At 40.4% G+C, this 21,783-nt stretch overlaps 2 protein-coding genes across 5 annotated transcripts; both read left to right on the plus strand.

The window, feature by feature from the left end:
- Positions 1–319: 319 nt before the first annotated feature.
- Positions 320–12,861, plus strand: LOC103135873 (KN motif and ankyrin repeat domain-containing protein 1-like). Of its 3 annotated transcripts, XM_016669848.1 has the most exons (12): positions 320–531; positions 1,785–1,861; positions 2,602–5,099; positions 6,091–6,222; positions 7,752–7,860; positions 7,973–8,128; positions 8,258–8,345; positions 8,586–8,805; positions 10,382–10,524; positions 11,102–11,302; positions 11,514–11,609; positions 12,311–12,861. In XM_016669848.1, the coding sequence occupies exons 3-12, from the start codon at positions 2,690–2,692 to the stop codon at positions 12,374–12,376; spliced, it is 3,621 nt and encodes a 1,206-aa protein (XP_016525334.1). In that variant the 5' UTR covers positions 320–531; positions 1,785–1,861; positions 2,602–2,689; the 3' UTR covers positions 12,377–12,861. The 3 variants fall into 3 exon arrangements, with proteins under 3 accessions (XP_016525334.1, XP_007548902.1, XP_007548903.1); XM_007548840.2 differs by lacking the exons at positions 320–531; positions 1,785–1,861 and adding an exon at positions 1,896–2,396; XM_007548841.2 differs by lacking the exons at positions 320–531; positions 1,785–1,861 and adding an exon at positions 1,897–2,396 and having other exon boundaries at positions 6,091–6,156.
- A 4,136-nt stretch (positions 12,862–16,997) lies between these two features.
- Positions 16,998–21,738, plus strand: LOC103135939 (probable global transcription activator SNF2L2). 2 transcript variants are annotated; one of them, XM_007548968.2, is made up of 3 exons: positions 16,998–17,400; positions 17,610–17,651; positions 20,071–21,738. In XM_007548968.2, the coding sequence occupies exons 1-3, from the start codon at positions 17,314–17,316 to the stop codon at positions 20,308–20,310; spliced, it is 369 nt and encodes a 122-aa protein (XP_007549030.2). In that variant the 5' UTR covers positions 16,998–17,313; the 3' UTR covers positions 20,311–21,738. The 2 variants fall into 2 exon arrangements, with proteins under 2 accessions (XP_007549030.2, XP_016525335.1); XM_016669849.1 differs by lacking the exon at positions 17,610–17,651 and having other exon boundaries at positions 17,000–17,400.
- Positions 21,739–21,783: the final 45 nt, after the last annotated feature.

A 21,783-nucleotide genomic window follows, 5' to 3' on the forward strand; every position in this document is an offset into this window, starting at 1 on the left:
TAAAATATGCTTAATACCTGTTTAATAATTGTTATCTTCCAAGATGCTCTTAATCTGACAAACGAGCGTCATCAACGATGTATTTTCTAATCAGACTAGAAGATTAACATGGAATTGAATTTTATTTTCGGGAGTTTTAATTTTCCCATCGTAAAGATGACCACATCGTCTCACAACAGAGCTATAAAGAAAACACATGCTTTGTAATCAACGATGAGAACAGAACTGATGAATATTTCACTACGACCATCGCTCGTCACATGAAATGCTTCCCTGCCAGCAGCGCCTTGTCGTCTGCGCAGGCGCAGTGACGGACCTAACCAGTTGGGGAGAAAACTTTGCTAAGGTGAGGGTTAATGGGCAAAAACATCGGTGACAAGACGAAATGCGACACCGTAGGGGTAGCCTCCGCACACTGACGGCGCTGTTTGACTTTTCTCGAGTACTGAGTTAATTAAAAACTAGAGTTTTATGGTCTGCATCACACTAATGAGCCGCGAGCTTCTGTTCTGTGCTCCTGCTGCTACGCAGGTGAGTTTTAAAGGTACCAAGCTTCACTGAGAACTCAAGTTTTAAGTGGTTGCCCATCCGTGGTGTAAACCTGGTGTGTTTGTCATAACTTAACCATGCTAGTAGTTCATAATGGCTACAAGGCATCAGGTTTATTCAGTATTCATCCTTTATAACCTTGCAAGAGAGAGGGTTTATTATACTTTCAAACGTTATTGTTAGACTTCTGCCTTCACTGGCTGAAGTGGAGGCTCCTTTAAAAAGTTTCTCAACTAGCAGAGAAAAAATACTACTCTGAAGAGCGTTTTTTGAAACACTGACATGTATCTTAAAAAGTTTATCATAACAGCTTAGTAGTTATAAATATTGCATGTGAACATTGTTTAAAATTTTAATGATCATCACTGGCAGGTTAGGATTTTTTTTTTTTTTTGGGGGGGGGGTCAGCTAAATATAACATTTTGATTCACAGTTCTCACTTCTGCGCACACCCTTGAAAATGAAAAATATATTTGGGACATTTAATCATTTTAGCATTTAGTGTTGATGGCTGTAGGAAGCCTGACACGAAAGAGTCCAGAGATATTCAAGTTATACGATTGTGTTTCCTTTATAACTTGCTCAGAGAGTTTTGGAGAGACTCTCTGTGCAAGATTTTCTAGATGACAAGTATTTCTGAAGAGAAATTTGAAAACCATATGGGAGACACGAACACAGACTTGCATGCAAAAGAAATGACAAATGAAAGGAAATACAAACCTAGTTGCCCGACCACAAAGGCTGGTTCTGTCAGTATTTGCCTTTTTGTTATGCTTGCTAATATTTATGTACCACACCTCTCACCCAATGAACCCTATGCCCACTTATTATTACTATTAATTAATTCACATTAATTCCTTGTTTTACATTTTTAGAAATGTTACTATATTCCTTGCAGTTTTTGACTAAGTCTTGAACTAAAGCAACAATACACATAAATGGGGAGGCATCCTTAAGTCCTCTAAATGCTGAGAACAGCAGCTGCTTACTGATGAGAAATTGATATGGAAGTTGTGCCATGAGTCTTTAGCCTACTCCTCAGAGGGGTTTTGCAGAATTAGCTATCATGTGACCTAGCCAGGTATTGCATTACCTCTATGCAAGCATTGTACAGTCAGCTGTTATTGAACCTGGGCTTGGAGAGAGAAAGTGGACACAAAAGTGAGGCAGTGAGAGAAAGGACTAATAACTGTGATGTAAAGCAAAGTGTGTGTACCGTTTCTTTCTTTGTACAGTATTTACACACAGATGTCGGATTGGACGTAAATGGACATTATGGCTCAAAACAATTATACCCTGAAAAATGTGCCAGGTAACTATTGCTTTTCTATTATTGATCTCAAGTGTTACAGTTCGTAATCATTTCTGAATGATTTGTACATATCTGTGTGTCTCATATGTGTTCAGGTATTACATTACAGATTTGTATTCTGAGCTTACAAGGATTTGAAATCCTCTGGTTTGAGGTAACATTTACTAAATACATACAAATGAAATAAGTTGCAAGTGTATTGTTTCAAGTAGTTGCTCTACTTTTTGTTTACTCACTGTCTAAAATAATTTGAGGATGTCTGTGGTTTCAAAACTTGCCACGACAGAGAATAGCTGTGCATTTAGAGGGAGAGTTTTTACAATAATTATAGAGTGGATTCAGTCTATGTAGAGAGACACAGCATTTTGGAAAGGAATGGCTGCTCAAAACAACGCCTGTGTGAGTGGAAAGTCTTCCTGTGTCCCTCCTCCTCTGGTGGGATAGGCTAACGGAGATTATGGTCAAAAGCAGTTCATGGTGGAAGAAGGCTTTTGACTTGAGTAGCAATGTGCATAGAGGAGCACATCGTGCTGAGGTAAGGACAAAGCTGTATTTTTGTTTTGTAAAGTGTACTTTTCAGTAAATTTTGAACCAAATATAAAAAATGTTATGTATGTACTGTTTTCTTAGATGTTTATTGCATAAACTTGAGTTCCTTCTCTGATTGCTTCAGTTTTATTTGTTTTTATAAATGCATTTACATGTTTCTGAGAAGTAAAGCTTGACTCTTGGCCCAACAGGTCAAAAGAGCGAAGACTGTATTCCTGAATACCAGGGAACTGAATCCATTTATCAGTTGGACTTGGGTGGCTTCTGAACATTATCACTATGAAGCGCCTAAGCCTTAAAAGAAGGCCCAGAGGAGTTCTCAACGACGTGGAAAAATCACAGAGTGGAGCTTCAAGTGGCCCAGTGCATTCTGCTGAGTCACTGTCATTACCTGGCAATGATGGCACGAGATTACTGGGGATGTCTTCGTCAGCCAAAGGTCGACCTCCGTTACCTCCGCCACATAGTTCCTTACTGGATGACAGACGTTCCAAGGGTGAAGGTCCAGGCAACTCTCAGAGACACACAGAACCAAAACCTCAACAAACTGAGAGAAATGCAGCTTCACAAAGGCCAAGCCTTGGCGTAGAACAGTCAGTCTTGGAGACTCATAAACACATAAGCCAGTCTCCACCTCAACCCCTTCCCCGTCGCCGACTAGCTAGCTTTGGAGGCATAAGCCCTTCTGGGTCACACTCACCCTTCACAGGCATGGGTGCATATAATCAGAACAACAATGGCAACAAGCCTGATGACGATATGAGTGCCCACCTTACCTCATCCCTCGGAAGCAGAGGCAGCACCGGGTGCCTGAAGTTGAGCCCACAGAGTTCTGGCAGAAGTACTCCAGTTACAAGCCTTGGGTCTATGCACCTACAACATGTCCGTGATCAGATGGTGGTAGCTCTAAAAAAGCTAAAGGAGTTGGAGGAGCAGGTGAAAATCATTCCTATTCTTCAAGTCAAAATATCTGTCCTTCAGGAAGAAAAGAGGCAGTTGGTCTCTCAGCTGAGTGACAGCAAGAGTATAAATGACATGACCTGGAGAACATGTCTTGGAGAAGACGGGATTGACTTTGAGAATAAACGGCACACAGAAGCAGAGTCCAAAGGCACCAATGAAAATGTTTATACTGATTTTAGAGAGTTCAGGGAACTCACTGAAGAGATGCAGGCATTGGAAAGAACCATCAAAGGAGGACATATGCTTTCATGGCAAGACAAAGGGCATGGTCTATTGCACGAAAATACTACTAAGACTATTGGCATTAAAACTGATATTGATATGAAAATGACTTTATCTAAAAACTCAAAAGAAAACAAATCTGTGCACACAGACCGAGTAGAAACCAGATCCATTGCAACAGAAGTAACTGAAGTCAGTCTTGGGATTCACACAAAACATGAAGCAGAGCTTGAAGCCCAGCAACTACTAAATGCTGCCTTAAAGGAGAGGATTTCCCAGTTAGAAACCGAGTTAAAAGAATCAGCTCTTCAGACAGAGTTGACCCGTCTAAAGCTGGAACTTCAGGCAGCAGGAGCCAGGAACCGTGTTGACAAGTCCTGCTTTGCTAAGCCGCACACTGCAAGTATAGGCACAACAACAAGACTGTCCACTCAAAGTCAGGGAGTTGGCAATCACAAAGAGTTTCAAGATGCCAGCACTGGAGAAGCAGCAGAAACAAAAACTGTGGGGGTATCTTGCAAGCCTAAAACGACGGATAGTTGTACAGGCCTGGATGTGCCCATGAGCCACTGGGAGATTAGGGAGAGAGTGGAGACCAGCGACAAAGCTGTTGGGATACAAGTTTTCACAAGCACAGTGGGAGTTGGGACAGAGATAAAGCTATCTGATGCCGAAAGCAACACAGACTTACCACTAGAAAAGCTAGTGTTTCAGAAAGAAAAAGTGAAGTGTCATTCTGTGGCTTGTGGGGCCTACTCTGTTGGCTTGACTATTTGCGAGTCAAAGGAAATGATTTCCCAAGGTATTACCACAGATTCAATCAGAAGAGTCGATCAGGGAATACTGGCATCGCCCCAAATGGCTTCCCAGCGTACCAACACAGTATCCAGTTCAGTGTCTCGCTTCACCAACACCAGTCAAACCTTCAGCAATGACTCCAGCACAAACACACTTCTCAGCAAGCATGACAAGCACACCAACACCAGCCACACGTTCACTCGAACCGTATCAGTTGGCAATGGGGTTGGAGGGATTATTTGCACAACGGAAACCCGCACAGTTGGTGTAAATACAACAAATTTAGAGTGTTATTCAAAACTACCACCAGACACAGTGAACAAGGCAACCCGAGACTGTGGTGTTGGGTTAACAAACATTTATGAGAATTTCCTTGTGGGATTAAAAACACGTAACATGGCCTCCGGACCATCTCACATTCCTGACCCTATCAAGACAAGGAGCATAGGTGTAGGTGACGGTAGGATACGGGATTTTTCTATGTCATCTTGTGCACCTAAGCCAAAGTTCCAGCAGCCTTCACAATTTCAGTGGGATCACGAACTGAACCATTACATAGAGAAGATGCACAGGCTCTTAAAGGATCATGGAGACCTTCTCACAGGGGACCAAAGTGACCATTACCCCAGCTCCAAACCACTGAGCAATATCAAAAGCATGACAGAAGGAGAGGCAGTTATACATCGATTCACCTCTCATCCAACAGGTAAGACGATAGAGGTTCCAATTTATTGCTTAACATGTTGGTAATTGTTCTGGTACATATTCAAAAAAACACCTTTAACAGGACAAAAAGTTAAATTTTTTTTCCCCACTCAAACCATAACACGTCAAACCACGTTTTATAGGCCGGATGTTTTCTTTGGAAGAAAATGCTGCTATTTTCCTTCTGTAATTTCATTCTTATTGTGGAGAAAACAGAAGATTACATGCCGAACAAAATCAGTACTCATTGGAAAATGTCACTGTTGCTGTCAGACGTTCTGACCAGTTTCCATCTGGTGTTTTCAGCAATTCTGGATAAAACAGTGTGGTCCTAGCTTTTTCTCAGTATTGAGGAATATCTTTACATCACTATATAACATAAGGCTGAACAATTTTATGCCCTTCTTCTGACTGATGCCTTTGTAGGAATTTATTTGATTTTTTTGTAAAATCCTACAAGGACAGCTAAGCTGTATTTTATGTGCATTAGATTCACTATCATTTATTGCATTATTATTTTGTCCTGTTCCATGTTTACTTGTGTTCTGGTATTTGCTTTTCTTTTTTTCTTTTTACGTTGTTTCTTTTTCATTTCTATTTTGTCATTCTAAATTCCCTTGCATATAGAGCAATTTGGCCCACTTATGTTTTGAAATATGCTTACAAATAAATTTCACTTTGAGATGTAAGATCCAGAAGACAAAATACTGAAATTACATTAAAATGTATTTTGAGAAGGTACTATTTGAATTGTGTGGGCACTTATAGAACCAGATTGTTGCACACTTTTATGTTATTTGCCCCTCCTACCATTTGTTTGTCTGTTGTGTCACCTTATACTTTTAAGTTACTTATAATCTTATTTTTGTTACATCTGGAATTTCACACTTTTGAGAGCCCCCCTAAAAAGCCCTAATATGTAAAATGCATTGTTTATCAATCGTGTCATTTTGATGCTAATCTTTCCTCTTCTTTTCTCTGCTGTAACACAGATTTGCTGTCCCCATCGCAGCCTTTAAATGTCTCCAAAGAACACTCGGAAATCTCCCAACAAGACGGTAATGAATCAGAGGTGAAGAAAATGATTAAAATGTTAGAGCAACAAGCGGCCTCCGCACTGCAAGGCAAGCAGAGTTCGTTCTGTTTACGTATATCCTACGCTGCGTGTCCCAGGTTTATCTCCTTTAGAAACTCTCTCAATGTCCAATGCTAATGAGTCAGGCTTCAAGATTTTTCACAGTGCAATATAAAGCTGTTTAAAGATCGGGAATGTGGCTCCCTTTGGTTTGGCCTGTGGCATGCACTTGTAATGTTTGGAATGATATTTGGTTTTGGAATCCGTCTTGTACGACATAGCAGTTTGTGGCTTTGGATCTAAAATTAAAATGGCTTCGTAGGAGGAACCAGTGTCTGGAAATGCTTTCTTTCTTTTCTTGACGTGGAAGAATTTTTGCGATTACATGACATCAAAACTGACCGTTTGTTTTGTATTGCACGATTATTAGAAGTGTAGAGATAAACAAAATCTCAGAAGATGCAGATCAATACAGCACATTGAATGAGAATTTATCGGCTTTTGACACTTTGCATCTATAGATTTCAATGAACTTTATGAGGGGATTTATGTGGTAAACCATCACAACGTGTGGAAGGAAAACAAAAACAGTTCCATCTAACAATGTAAGGAGTGTCACATTCATATACATTAAGTCTCTATTAGTGTGATATGCTTTAAAAAAATCTAGTTCATCCAAATGGGTTCAGTACTCATGCTTTTTTTGCTTTTTGTGGCATTACAACCCCCATTTTTGAACGTCTCAGAGCATTTTTCAATCCATCATTGGTATTCACCTAAACAGACATCTAGAGAAGATTTCTGCCGAGTTCTAATTGTAGTTTTAATATAATCCACGTAGTGGGTAAAATAAACATGTGGAACAATGTGCTCTTCTCAAATGAAACCCAAAATTGAACTTTTTGGCTTACTTAAAAAAAAAAAAATCCCATCTGTGTGAGAAAACTAAGTTTGCACCCTGAACACACCGTCGCTCTGGTCATTAATGTCAGTAACAGCATCATACTGATGCACTACACCCAATCTTACTGAACCTGAACCATTTAGGCGAAAAATTCAGACTCTATTGGTGTAAAGCTGCCAAAATTGCAGCCAAAAATGTGGCTGATGCATGCCACACTTTTTAGATTTAGATTTTTATTTGAAAAAAATTGCTAAAAATGTATCATCTTTCATTTTTGTTGTTTGTTTTCGGTCAATCATAGACATCTCTTATAAATTGTAGTGAATTAGAGGTTTAACTATGTGCTATTCTCAAATGAAACCCAAAATTGAACAAACCATGGAAAGAGATGAAAGTACTTTGCAAGGAAGTGCAAATGATGAATGAAATACAAAACTTGCTGTGATATTTCACTATAAACCTACAACACACATGTCTAAGATGTTCTTTTTTGTTTTAGATATAAAATAACATTATTTAAAATCTTTGCACTTGACAATTTTATGGTTGTTATTCTTTTCTTGGATAAAACCTTTTGGGGAGTTTGAATGGAGATAAACTGCTTTTGTATGTGAGCAATGGACATTCATGAATGCAGTTAAATCCTAAGAGTGAAGGCCTGTTTTCACTTCCAGACAGGTCAGCTTCCGCCGCTAAGCCGTGGTCTGCCAAGAAGAAACAGGGCGCTGCCCAGTGCCACAGCAGCAACAGGAAAAGCATGAAATTTATGAAGGTGTCTGCAGGGTAAGTTTTTAACGTCCAGGAAGGATTTACACCTGGAGTCCTCAAACGGTGGTGATGAATTAATTCAGTCTTAGGTGTATTTTAGTTTTTACATATCGCCTTGGTTCGATAGATTGGAGCCGACATCCGCTTACGAGCACGAGGAAAGAGAAGGAAGAGGAAGCGACACCTTTAGAAAGGTTTCCCAAGAAGGATGGCAAGCAAAAAAGGGAAAAGATGGCTCCAACAAAGGATCAAAAGGCAGTTTGAAATTATCTAGACAACACAGGTAATGTGGAAAGTGTCTGTGTGAGTTTTAGGGTGTTACAAACTTTCTACAGCAACAACATAAAACAGCATCAGCTTGATTTTCATGTGAAATTTTCTTCTGACCACAACTAACTTTGCAACTTTTCAGATGCAATCTAAGTGAAAGGATGTTTTCTGCGTGCCAAGCTTTAAAGATGCACCTGAGCGAGAACCCGGCCATGTCCAGCAGAGAACTGGTATGTTATTCAAGAGGCGACAGTCGTCAGCATGTCTGCAGTTTCTCTCTAGTGCATCTTTTAATCTCATCTTTCCACATCCATCAGCTCTTTTGGCCTCTTGTCTGGTTTGTCTCGGTCGCATGCCAACCAAATGTCACTTTTTGATCCAAAATCCGGTTTGCTCTGCGAAATAAATCCTGAAAGTGTTCAGACGTACGTTGCTTCTTTTCCTAAGTCTCCCTCTTTTCTCCCTTGCAGCAGGATTGCCTCTGCTCGCTCCAGCAAGAGTGGTTCTCCGTTTCCAGCCAGAAGTCGGCCGCTCCTGACATAGTAGGGGAGTACTTGTCTGCGTTCCGGATGATTTCACCCTCAGTGCTGCAACACATAGTCAACATGGCTGACAGCAACGGAAACACAGCGCTGCACTACAGCGTGTCTCACTCCAACTTTGGTGTTGTCAAGAAATTGCTTGATGCAGGTACATAAATGTTTCCTTTAATTAAAAGCTAACCTTAGCAATGAATCCATATTTTCACTACATGACTGAACGTTCACAGGTGTGTTATAGTATATGCTAATTTCAACCATCTTAATGCTCCTTTTCAGTAGAAAGCTACTCTGATATGTACAAATTCTTATACGTTTTACTTCAAATAATTTGGATAGCAAAATTTTGTTTATAACTGAAGCAAAATGAATTGCTTTTTTTTTATCTTAAATTGTGGCATGCCTTTGAGCTTATTTCCCTTTGCTTTGTGCAAAAATGAAATCTAGTGCGGTCAATTGACCATTCCAAGCGCCGCTCAATGCACCAAGGAAATGGCCAGTTAGAGTCCAGACCCAAATCAAGTTGAACATCTGTGTATAAACCAATCATCGCTGTTCACAAACACTCTCCGTCTAATCCGTCACAATCTCAGAAGACTTCCAGCTGTAACGGTGATCACAGATTTTTTCCTACCGAGTATTAAATCAGGGGGACTGAATGCAAAGCTGTGCCAAACTTTTCAGAATAGAAAAAAATGCACAAATACGTGGAGAGGTCAGGTTCTAATGTGATAAAATGTGAAAGAGTTGTAGTGGTATTAACAATTCTGCAAGTTGTTGTGCAGAAGTTGCACTCCAGACTCCAAATCCTGTTTTTCCATGAAATTTATGTCCCAGTTCATAAACGATTTCTTAACTTCTGCACAGAGAAGTATAAATCGTCTTCTATTTTTTGCACTGATTGACTTTTTGACTGACATGCTAAGAAACCCAAAGGTCATACAGCTCCAAGCGAGGCTATTCAGGGCCTCCGCAATGTAAGTGGAAGTGGCAGACAGATTTACAACATCGCTGCTGCAGGTTGCAAAAGCCAATCAATTTGAGACAAGCAAGTGTGGAGCATAAATATATTAAGAACTAATTATTTTTCAATGTCGCATCAAGGCATCAATCATGCTCCTGAGTGAGCATAATTATTATGTTTCTTGAAAAGGCTGGCAGTGAAATATCAACCGTCCGTCACTGGCAAACGTCCAGACCTTCACGAAATGCGAGAAGCTGGGATGTGTCAAGGTCGTTTGATGCTTCATATTATCATCTTTATCTGTTTTGTCACACTGCAGCTGCGTTGTTGGTTTTTTTTTAGCTTTCTTGCTGTGTCTATAAATTATTGCTTAAGAGAAAGCTTGCAGTAGATGTTATGAAAACGGTTATACATACACAGCAAAAAACACAAAATCTCTCAATGTGTTTCTGGTCCAGTTTCTAGTGCAAATATCTTGGTGTCCTTAAAATGGAACATAACAAACTTGTTTTAAGTCGGTAATTCCTTAATATTATAACAATGAAAAAAGCACTGTTTCCACTGGCAGATTATTTCACGTATAGCAAAGTGGGAAACGTCTCGTTACAAGTGAAATAATCTGGCGGTGTGACAGTATTTTACCATCTACTTAGATTTCACACTTTTTCTTGCTGCATTTTGAAACTTGATTGAGTCAGAGTATTGTAGCATACTTATGATGCTGTTGACTTTAACTTTTTTTTTTTAAATGTTCTCACCACAGAGGTGTGCAACGTGAATCAGCAGAACGCAGCAGGTTACACCCCCGTGATGCTGGCTGCACTCGCCGCCGTGGATCGTCCTGACGACATGAGGGTGGTGGAGCAGCTCTTCTCGAAGGGAGACGTCAACGCCAAGGCCATCCAGGTCGGCTCCGGACTAATTCAGAGGGTTTGATAAAGACATAGAATTACAATCAATTGTGCTTTTTGTGGGGGTTTTTTGGGATGGGAGGCTAATTAAGTATTGTTTAATTACATTATAAAAAACGAAAAAGAAGACGAAACATTGAATAATTTTTTAGACTGTATGTCTTGTCCCCGCATCTACATTTTAATGACACTGTTTACTTAAGAATTTGTCTTTTAAAGTTGCTTCATTGCAGTCCTTTCAGGGTTTTTTAGCCTTTCACTTAGCAGCAAAATGATCTGTAGTCAAAATGAGTTTACTCTTCTAAAGAAGCTTTCATTTACTCACTACTTAGAGATATATGAAAGTGTTCATATCCAATTGGGATTTTGTGGAACACAAAGTAATTTTACAAATTAAGTTCTAATCATTCATTTTTAGCCTCTCTAATTTAAATAACTGAACTTTAATCCCCTTAAATAAAATCCAGTGTGACCAAATGCCCTCAGAGTCCAGATCAATGTTAAAATGCCATTTCGCTACATTCACTGCCATCGTAAACACAACTTTGTGAGTGGGACGCCTCTCTCTGCAGGCCGGTCAGACGGCTCTGATGCTAGCCGTGAGCCACGGCAGGCTGGACATGGTTCGGGCTCTCCTGGCGCAGGGGGCAGAGGTCAACATCCAAGACGACGAGGGCTCCACGGCGCTGATGTGCGCCAGCGAGCACGGCCACGCCGACATCGTCAAGCTGCTGCTGGCGCAGCCCGACTGCGATGCCACCCTGACTGACAGCGTGAGTCATTTCCTCCAGCAGCTGCTGTCAGCACGCTGGCTTCACGCTGGGAAGAAGAGGGTTCCCACAAATCCTGTTAACGTGACGTAAATGTGAAGGAATTCTCGTGATTTATTTATTTTTATTTTTTTTTTCCATTTTTTGTTAGGCAGAATTTTGACAACTCTGTATTTTAAAAAATCATAACTTGAGTTATTCTCTGGGCCAACAGGATGACAGCTCGGCCCTGTCTGTTGCTTTAGAAGCTGGTCACAACGACATTGCCGTCCTGCTTTACGCCCATGCCAACTTCTCCCGATGCACAGCGGTAAGCTGAGATGCTAACAAATGCACTCAAAACTAAACAGTAGGGAAGCATGACCCAAATTCACTTTTTGTGCCCAAATGCGACCTCTATCCATTTTTGTTTTTTGTTTTTTTTTCACCGTACTCTGAACGCCTCATTTCCAATCTTTTCTCCCCCACTTCCATACTTGGTGCTCATTCTGATACACGTCCAATATTTTTCAAAACTTCTGCAATCTGGGCAATCATGTCGTATTTAATCTGGCTTCTGTGTCACCGATGTGAGACATGCGTAATAATTTTGCGCCAGAAGAAACCAGACGCAGTAAATCTCACAACGGCTGAAAAATTATGATTATGAATTTATGAAAGAAGTCTGTGTCATATCACAATCCCACCGCTCTTTGCTCTGACTGCATCCAGACAGACCTCCCTACAGAAACTGCAGTCGCCGCCATTAGTCGTGCTTTCTTTTTATTAGCTTCCTCCTTCGGGTTGTTGTGATCTTGTGACAACACTATCGGCCCTCATTTCTGAATAAACTTTAAAAATCCATAAACGGCTCCATCCATTATTAATGCCGTAAACAATGCGCCGCTGTGTGATGTCAGCGTGGATGCGGGTCGCTTTGGGGACAGAAACCTGCTGTGTGTGGCTAATGTGTGAGCTCATCTGTTTTTTTTCTCAACATAATTTGCTTGTATTTGTGGATCATGTCCACAGGGAGCAGCTCGACATGGCGGCAGGTTTCCCTCGTCCTCAGGAGGATGGAGCATCTTCGAAACCTGAAGGGATTTACATCATATTTACTCTTATCGCTCTAGCAACAAACCAACAGTGTTATTATTATTTTGTTTTTTTTGGTCTATTGGCACAATGCTATTTTTGTGTGCTTTGTTTTGACTGCATATTTGCACTACAGCATGGCAAAGTAGTTAACAATTTGTCCCAATAGATTAGATCAGTTTCAATCAATATAATTAAGTTTTTTTTTTTTTTTTTAGAAAATATTTACTTTAATATAATGCAACTTTTATCGGATGGCATGAAATTAAAGCATTTCTTATGATATACTAAAATTAGCATCTTTTCCTATTCTCATATTATTTAAACGTGATACCAGAGCCACATGATTATAAGTTCTAATTTTTTTGTTGTTGTTTAAAATGTAATTTTGTGTTTCATTTGTTATATTATTAAACCTATTAAATGAATTGTGGAAAGCAGAAGGTTGTGCTTTGGTTCTGTTTTTCTTTTGAAAATGTGGCTGCAAGAACACATTTCTTGCTGTGTCTATAAATGATTGCTTAATAATTTAAGCAATAATTGTTCTATTTTCTTGGATAATTAATTATGTTTGATTTCTGCAGCTTATTGATGTCTCAAGTTTTTTTTGTCTTAATAAACCATCTACTTTTTTGTTTGTTTGTTTATCATGGCTCCTAGCAAGTTATTTTAGTGGAAGTTTGTGTGACAGACCAGCACAAAGGAACAGGAAAAAAAATCCCCCAAATGTTCAAAGATTGGATGGAACATCAACTTTTAAGTCATGCCAAAACTTACTAATGGAGTTCAAATCTGGGCTTTGACTAGGCCATTTAAACATGTGCTCTGAGAATTCCACCACTTTTAGCTTTTTTTTGTGTGTTTGGCTTTAATAATCTTCCCTATCTCTTCTGAATGAAATTATCCCAGCAGCATGATGTTACTATCCCTTTTTTATTTTATTTTTTTGCCAGGAGGGACGGTGTTTTCAGGACCTCACTTTACATGCGAGTCAAAAAAATGTCATTTCAATCTCATTTGCTGTATGAACACTTTTGGGAGCTGCACTGTGAAATCATTTTAAACACAGACTGTGTGAGACCTTCAGCAGGCGATCCCACGACTCCCAGCAGTTACCGTCCCAGAAGCCATGTTCACACACTTCTCACCTCCTAATCTCTCCATTCCCCACAATCCCGCCCACGGATAGCGGGAATTGTCCTCTTGGACTTATCCACGCCTTGGTCTTTTTCAGCCTCCTTGAGAGCTTTGACAGACAATTTCATAAGGTTGATGCAACGGGGCGTTTTAATTTTTCAAACCTCCTCGGAGAACAAGCTCTGACTGACTGGGTTTGAGACCTGACACTGTGAATCCCAGCACAGAGAGCTGATCAAAATACTCCAGTCACTATCCCTGCTTGTGTGACACTTTGTTAAAAGTGAATCTTACATTTCAGCTACTTCGGCATCATTCGTGATTTTTGTTTTTTTTTCTGCGGGGGGGAACAAGCTGTATCCTAGAGTTCTTTGTATTTTAATGGGCGTCCCACATTAGATGCAGTATTTATGCGTGTGACTGTTGGTGAATAAATATGAGTCAGAATAATCATGGAAGGACTTGTGTCCATGCGCAAAACAGCGTTGTCTTTCTTCAACGACGCACTGAGCTTCTGTCCAGACGCTTTAAGGTGCTCCTTGCGTCTAAAAAAAAATAAAATTATATATATATATATAAATAATCAATAAAAAGTGTGAAATCCTGCCAGCATGCCAGGGTCTCCCCCTTCTCCTCCTCTTCCTCTTCTCCATTCCTGAGCGATGGTGCGTCTCCGACTGAGAGCAAGCCGCCTGACTCATTTCCCGGCAACAGCAGTAAAACACAATGATATACAAGGTCCAATAACAAAAAATTTGCAGTTGCCATGGCAACAGCCGTTTTGAGCAAGTGGGTCTCAAACGTTTATCTGAGACGAATACCTCTCGTTGGCTGAGGTCAACCCCATCAGCTCGTGTGACTTTTCATCTAAAGTTGAAGGCGTATCTGATATGTATTAATTAAAAATAATTTTTAAAAAAAATTCTCTCTTTATTTAAATAAATAATGCAAGCCATGTTAGCTGACATGTCAGGAATAAAAACAACAACAAAAAAGAATTCATAATTTCATGCCAGTAATGCAAATTAATCCCTTTATGCTCGAGACGGGGGGAGAAAACGCAGCATCTGAATATGGACTACGTTCAGAGATGTGCTGCTGCTGCAGGATTATGACATGAAGTCTGATTGGTTTTGTCTTACATTTCAGGCCTGGGAGCCACGCAGCCTGTCTTTACACTCACAGTTCACCAGTTTGTCATCTTTTGTAAAGCGCTTCTCTTTCTCGTGATGGCCTGTTCGAAAACACACCGCATACTGTACAGGACAGAGATATTAAGAAAACGTAACAAATGGATTATCTCAGTGTAGTTATCCTGTTATAAAACTGAAGGTCAAAAGTGTTTCAGAGGTCAAAATAAAAATCTTGTTTTGAGTGAGTCAGAATTTGCTAGACTTTGGTGGTCATTAAATAACTGCTTAGAGAGAAAGCAGCTGAAAGGCTTTTAAATCATTTAATTTGGGCAACATACTGAGATTTGGATGAGCTGCTACCAGGGTAAGTAGAGTAAACACTTACACACCTCAGTAGTGTAAGTACGCTTCCCTAGCAAAAAGTCAATTTCAATTTTGCTAGAAAGGTTCTTACGTTTAACTCGGTTCTGTCTGCATGTCGCGTTTATGCTGATTCTGGCTTTTAAGTTTCCTACATTATGAATTTAAATTAAACTTTCTAGCAACCAGAAATCCACAAAACATATTGAAAGATTTATTTGAAGCAAATTAGGCTGATGGATGTATAGACCTAATCTTCAAGCAATGATTTTTTTTAACTCTCCTAATGTCATATCTCAAAAAAGGCCTAGATTATTGTATCTCAATACTGCTGTCATACAATTGGGTTTCTGATTGATCTAGAAAACATATTTCCACAAGTCAAAAGCAATCTTTGCTATGTGTATAAAGGCTTTTTTTTCAGCATTTTACCACTGATTACTTACAAAAAAATAAAATACAATCATTGCTCTCGTAACTATAACGACAACAAAGAAATGCAACAAAAGCTTGCCAAGCATTGAGGTGGTTGTGGACTCGAATACACGCTTGATGCTGGCAGAGTCATAGTAAGTAGGGAGCATAACAAGGAACCAAATAGAGAGTTTTACAAAACTGGAAACAACAAGGAGCACCAAGAGAGAGGTTTCCCACAGAGCACGACGGGCCGAGCGGCAGGTAGACAGCAGCAGAATCTGACTTTGACGGAAGAGAACCGAAGTGTGTAAGAACCGGAGAAGGTGAGTGCTGGAACAAGGAGCAGGTGATTTATTAAGTAATGTTCAGCTGCGGGGAGAGAACATAAAACGGAGCTACTAACGGGAACCAGGCTGGAAATGAGAGAGAAAATAGAATACTCTCTATATACAATCGAATACAGGGAGTAAATAAGAAAACTCAGCAAAACTCAGGAATCCACAGAAAGTACAGACCTAACAAAATCAAAACAGGCCCAAGCAAAGTCTCCAGGATCGCCTTACATTTCAGGCTTTAGTTGACTACACTTTGCTCTACTGGTTTTGTTGCTTTGGTCACAGCATGCAGACATCTTTAACTTAAATAGATCTTAATCAGTTAGTTTTGTGCAAACAGCTTGACCTGCTGCCTTAAAAAGCAGGAGCAGATCAGATCAATAATGCTGCTTTCACTTGCCAATCATTAATAAGATAACTTCAGCGTTACAAGCAGGGGTCTCAAACTCCTGTCCTACAACTTCAGTTCAATGCCCCCCCCCCATATCCAATGGCTGGATTTCCTCTTCACTGGGCAATCAGTGAATCAGTAGTAGTAGTAAAGTTGTTCCGAGTTCACAAAACTCTACAATATGTCTACCTCTGAATATCTTTTTTTTTTTTTTAAAAAACAATACAAGAATTAGTAAAGATTTTGCAGTGGTCTAGTCAAAGTCCAGATGTTAATCTAGGTGAAGATACTGGGTGCAGGACCTTAAACGGGATCATGCTCGTGCTTGAAAACCCTGCAGTGTCGCCAAATGAAAACAATTCCACAAAGAAGAGTGGGTCAAAATTCCACCACAGTGATGCAAAGGCGCAAAACTATTTATGGTGATTTCCTTTTGGCATCTTCTACAAGCCTTAAATTGCACTTTTTGTTGTTGTTTTTGTTCTTCTACAACATGAGATGTTCTCCACTAAAACAATTTGATCAAATAACATAAACTAACTGAATCAACATGCCAGACGACAATATATATAGTCTTACCTGTCTGATTTGAAATACATTTATGTCATTAACAGGAGTTAAAGTCACTGTGGAAATCAACTTTTCCCCTCATTTCTCTGTAGCTACTTTCCTGTCGTGTGAGCCATAACGTTTTGCACAACATGCTGGAAGAAGAAAAAAGAAAAAAAAAAAATCTAATCGTTTCACAGAAACCAGATGTGCTTGAATTGTAGCCCAAACTGGGCTGCTTTCCTGCTATTGTTTCAGTTCCAGCAGCGATCAGTGCTGCAGATTTTCAGTCATTTGCCAACACCCCCCTCTACCCCCCCACCATCTCTCTCTCTCTCTCTCTCTCTCTCTCTCTCTTTTCAGCTTTCGTAGAGGGGAGTCAAGTGTAATTTGAGTCAATAACACTCGTGCAATAATTGGAATAATTTCCAGGTTGCCTATATAAATGTAAAAGCTGCAGTTTGTTGTGGCTGCTGCGCCTTTAACATCTCTGGAACAGCGCAACATTAAAAAAAGAGGAAAAAAACAGAAGTAATTAAAAAAAGGAGGGTGTGAGAACTTTTAACAGCGGGGGTGGGAAGACAAGAAGAAAAAAAAAACACATCTGGGGGAAAAAAAATGAAGGAGACAAGCTTCACGGGGCCTGTCACAATCAAGAAAGGAAAATACTCCCGAAAGCTGCAGAAAGGAAAGGAGAAGAGATGGGTATGGCATTAATATCTTTTCTCTCCTTTTTCCTTCCTTTTTTTTTTTTTTTTTTTTTTTTTTTTAATACCCAGCCCCATTGATTTGTGTATGAAAAACATAGCGCTTTTATTCTCCCCCCTTCTGGGCTCCGCTTTCTGAGTGATCAGCTGATGAAGAGACTAGCAGCACGCCGCTATGCTGCTTTGCTAATTCTCTTCCCCCCACAGCTGCAGCCGATCCCGATAGCCAGCCTTGCAGACTGCACTCAGGTAAATATCCTCCTCCATGTCTTTCTGTCTCCTCGGGCTCCGGATTCAGCCAGGCTACATCGCATGGGGAAGGGAGGAAGAGATGGATATGAAAAAAAAAGAAAAGAAAAAAAAAGTGTGTGTGTGTGTGTGTGTGAGAGAGAGAGAGAGTGAGAGTGTGAGTGCGCGCGCTTGAGAGAGAGAGCGGGCGTCTGAGTTTATATTGCTGCCTGTGCCTGTGCGTGCGCGCGCATATGTGTGTATGCCTGTGTGTGTCAGGGAGAAAAGAGGGAGTGTGTAGGTGTGTGTAACAGATGAGAGGGGAATCTTTGCCAGATTAGTCAGGGAAGAGGCAGGCTGGTTAGGAGAAGGCACACGCATGCAGGCGGCTCTCAGTTGGGCTGTGCATCTTTCAGGATTACCCCTTGCCCCCCTTCCCCTTGTTCCTACACCCCTTTCCCTCCCCCTCTATATTTCCCCTCCAGTATGCTGCTGGGGCGCCCGCTTCTAGGCGTCTCAACCGAGCAATGATGATGATGAGCGGGATTTGAGATTGGCGCAGCTCTCGTCGTCGTCGTCGTTGTTGTTGTCACCTCTAACTCACTTCTCCTCTCTGCCATGTCTCCGCGCTTTACTGTCTCAGCGATTGTTGATTTTCCTTTTCTCTCTCTCTCTCTCTTCTGTTTTCTGGACGCGTCTCCTCTTCCTCTTTGACTAACATGCGCGCAAATAAACCTCCCCGCGTCCCAGCTCGATCCCAATCTCTGTCCTTGAGAAAACACGTCGCCACATGTGTGCTGCTCGCTCTTTATTTGAAAGCAGATGTGTGATCCTGTCTGATGCATCAGTATTCTGGTTGGATTATAGTCTGGGTCTGCGTGCCTTCGCTGCTGCTGCTCGGATCCTCGTGTTTTCTGGCATCTAATTTGCTTTTGTTGGAGAAACAGAGGCTGCGGCAGATATTGGTGAAGAAAGATGCAGAAACACGCTGTAATTCACTTTTTTTTGTGCCATTCTGCAGAGAGCAAGCCAGCAGAGTGACTGAGATTATTTTTTATTTCCGTTGTGGTTTACTAGAATGTAGAGTGGCTGAGCTGTTCCGCATTCATTCACATCGCATGTTGAATATTAATAATTTGACATCAATATACTCTGGACCAAATAACGTGCTCTAAATCTGCAAAGGCGCCGCAAGGCATTTCCTGCAAATTCAGAAATGAATGAATAAATAATATGTTTCGTTTTTAATATCTAAGGATATTAGTAGGTCAGAGATTTCGTGAGCAATTTACCATCTTTGATTTTTTATTTATTTATTTTTTTGTTAAAGCTTGTGCCTGCAGACAAGTTGAGTCAAATCGAATTTCTCTTAAAAAAGAAAACAAAATTCAGTATGTATACTTATTTTACTATCTGGATAATCTGACAATATTTCTAATGTGTAGCATAAAAATGGACAGTGTTTAAAATAGCCTCTGGTCTAAATAGCTGTTTTAGATGTATGCAAATAAGCTAATATAAAAAATAGTTATTACTTTTGTCCCTTAAACATTGATAAAATAAATTATGGCTCTCTATATTTTTTGTCTAAGTTAATATCTGAGAGGGAAAAATATATGACTTAATTGTCTGATTGTTAAATCATTTATTCATTCATTGTAACTATCCGGTATCTCTAAAAAACCTTTCTCTGATCAAGTATAACGGAGCCAGAGGTGCTGTCACACTGTGTGTGAGAGAGAGAGCAGTTGTTCTTACACAAACATTAATTTGGTCTGTATTTTAACCAGGTTTCAGCATCTTTTGCTTCCAGTTAGCATAATTAGCTTGGCTAGCATTACCAGCTATTAGCTGTGTGCGTGTATGTTCCCTGTGGAGATTTCAATGCAACTTCCATTCTAAAAGTTTCTAGCAGCTTTTTTTTTTTTTTGCTTCCTCTGACTTCACTTCAAAAGAGCTTCCTGATATTAAAAATAAGCAACTAATTTTTCTCACTTCAGTAACGACACCCACACTGAAAGGTGTGGTTGTCCATCTGTTAATAATGCAAATGGACAAATGCGGTCACTAATCAGAAAAAGATCCGATTTGTAGTTTTTGACTTCCAGGTCCCAGGTTGTGGTTGATCGGCATAAAATCTGTCAAATCCAGTTACCATTTGTCAGCGCTTCTCTAAATTGTAGTCAAACAAAAAAATTCCAGTTAGCAAATAAAATGTATACTTTTTGAGATTTTCAGACTTCAATCTTGTGCTTTGACATCCTGTAGGTATCAGCACCACAGGACTTTCGAGACTCGAGGCGTCTACTGTCAGAACACGACACGGTTTGCAATAAAAGAACAAACCGTGCAAACCTTCAAACTCACCTGATCCCTGTGCGTCTGTCTGAGTTTACTAGGTTCCCCCCACGCTCCCACCCACTGCTTCCTCTTCCTCCAGCCTGAGGCAGAAAAGAACGGCTCCCTGCAGGACATGGAGGAAGACATCAGCCTGAAGAAGCGTAAAGGTGATCACCATGGAGAGAAAGAGCTGCAGGCGGGCCAAGAGACAGGCGAAAAGGTCAAAAGGAAGCGAGGACGCCCACCGGCTGAGAAGCTGCCTCCTAATCCACCCGAGCTCACCAAGACACTGAACACTCTGGTGGACATGGTGATCAACTACAAGGACGGGTCAGTCTAGTGCTTGTGGACCGGTGTTCCAGTATTGCTACTACAACGCAACAAGCATTCACAAATCCTCCAGGTCTTTACCTAGATGGTTTGAAGTTACGCTGACAGAATGCCAGTGCAGACAATTCTGATCCAAAATAGGGGACGAGTTAAGAATAACACTCATTGATGGGGTTTTTAACGCTCTGTCAGAAGGCCTGAAGCGAAGACTCCGTGGGATATCCTCGAAATGTTTGATTTTGCCTTTTTTTTAATCCTCCATAACCAGCAGTTTTCTGAGTTTGTTTGTTTTGTTTTTTCCAAAAATGCACATCTTTTTTGTGAGTGATGTAAGAAATTAAGATTGATCTATCATTACAGAATATTCCGCTTCTCTAAACGGGAAAGCTCCTGTGAGTCTTTAGAGGCATGCTGTGAGTGACTGAAGTGGCACTCTAGTCAAACTTTTGATGGAATCACAACAGATATCTAGCACACTTCAGAACGTACCTTCATTTTAGCTAATGAAGGTATGACGAGAATTAAGGTAAAGTAAGATACCTTGCCTTACCTTATTGACTTCTTTTTCATAGTTATTCTGCCTGTGCTTCTAGTTCAACTTGGGTTCACCTGAATCTTTAGGAAAAAACTGCTCCGGTTCATTTCAGCTTTGTAAAGATGTTTACAGAAAGTTCATCAGGAACAATCTAACTTGCGATGTTTGCCGATACTGACATAGCTTAGTGGACTCTGGCTGTCACCTCAGTGGCATAGGAACGCACTTCGCCATGGAAAAACAATCCACGCACACCCGGCCGTCATGGATTTTTGTGAATTTTGTCGAAAAAATTCTACAACATGAGCACCGCAACTCTTGAAACGCAACTGCAACTCAAATATCACAGCAATGATTTAATAATAACATAACTTAATCACACACAAAGCTATGCAGATACTTAACAGGGTGTCTGCGCATGCTTAAAAAGTCTTAGAACATTTGAATTAATGCCTTAGTTCACAAAAAGATGTGAGTTAGTGTTAAATTAAATCATCACAGGTCTTAAATTTTGACGTGGCAGGGCCATTTAACCCTTGAGGCAAACGTAGAGGACTGTGGAAAAGGGTACACACCAGGGTTAATCTCTTAACCTTGTATGTCGAAATGGGGTCCAACCGACCCCACACATGTAAAACTTGTATCATTTTCCACAGTCTTCTACGTTTGCCTCAGTCCTCGCATGCACAAGGTTTAAGTAGTTATTTTTCACATTTGACACCTTCACTGCGTTACGTTACTTGAGATGGTTGAGCTTCAACCACGGTTAGCTAGCTGCTAATATACCCTTGCTAGCTAGCTAGCTTTTTTGTGTTTATCATGGGTAAGTGGAAATATAGTTGTCTGGACGAAGTTCATCTTCTCCACTGACTCCTTTGTTTCCAACACATATGAGGCTACGGTGAAAAAAAAGCAACTAACTTTTAAGCTTGCCACTGTGGGTTAAGG

The sequence above is a fragment of the Poecilia formosa genome, unplaced genomic scaffold (assembly GCF_000485575.1).
Source record: "Poecilia formosa unplaced genomic scaffold, Poecilia_formosa-5.1.2 Scaffold28, whole genome shotgun sequence".
Lineage (NCBI taxonomy): Eukaryota > Metazoa > Chordata > Actinopteri > Cyprinodontiformes > Poeciliidae > Poecilia > Poecilia formosa.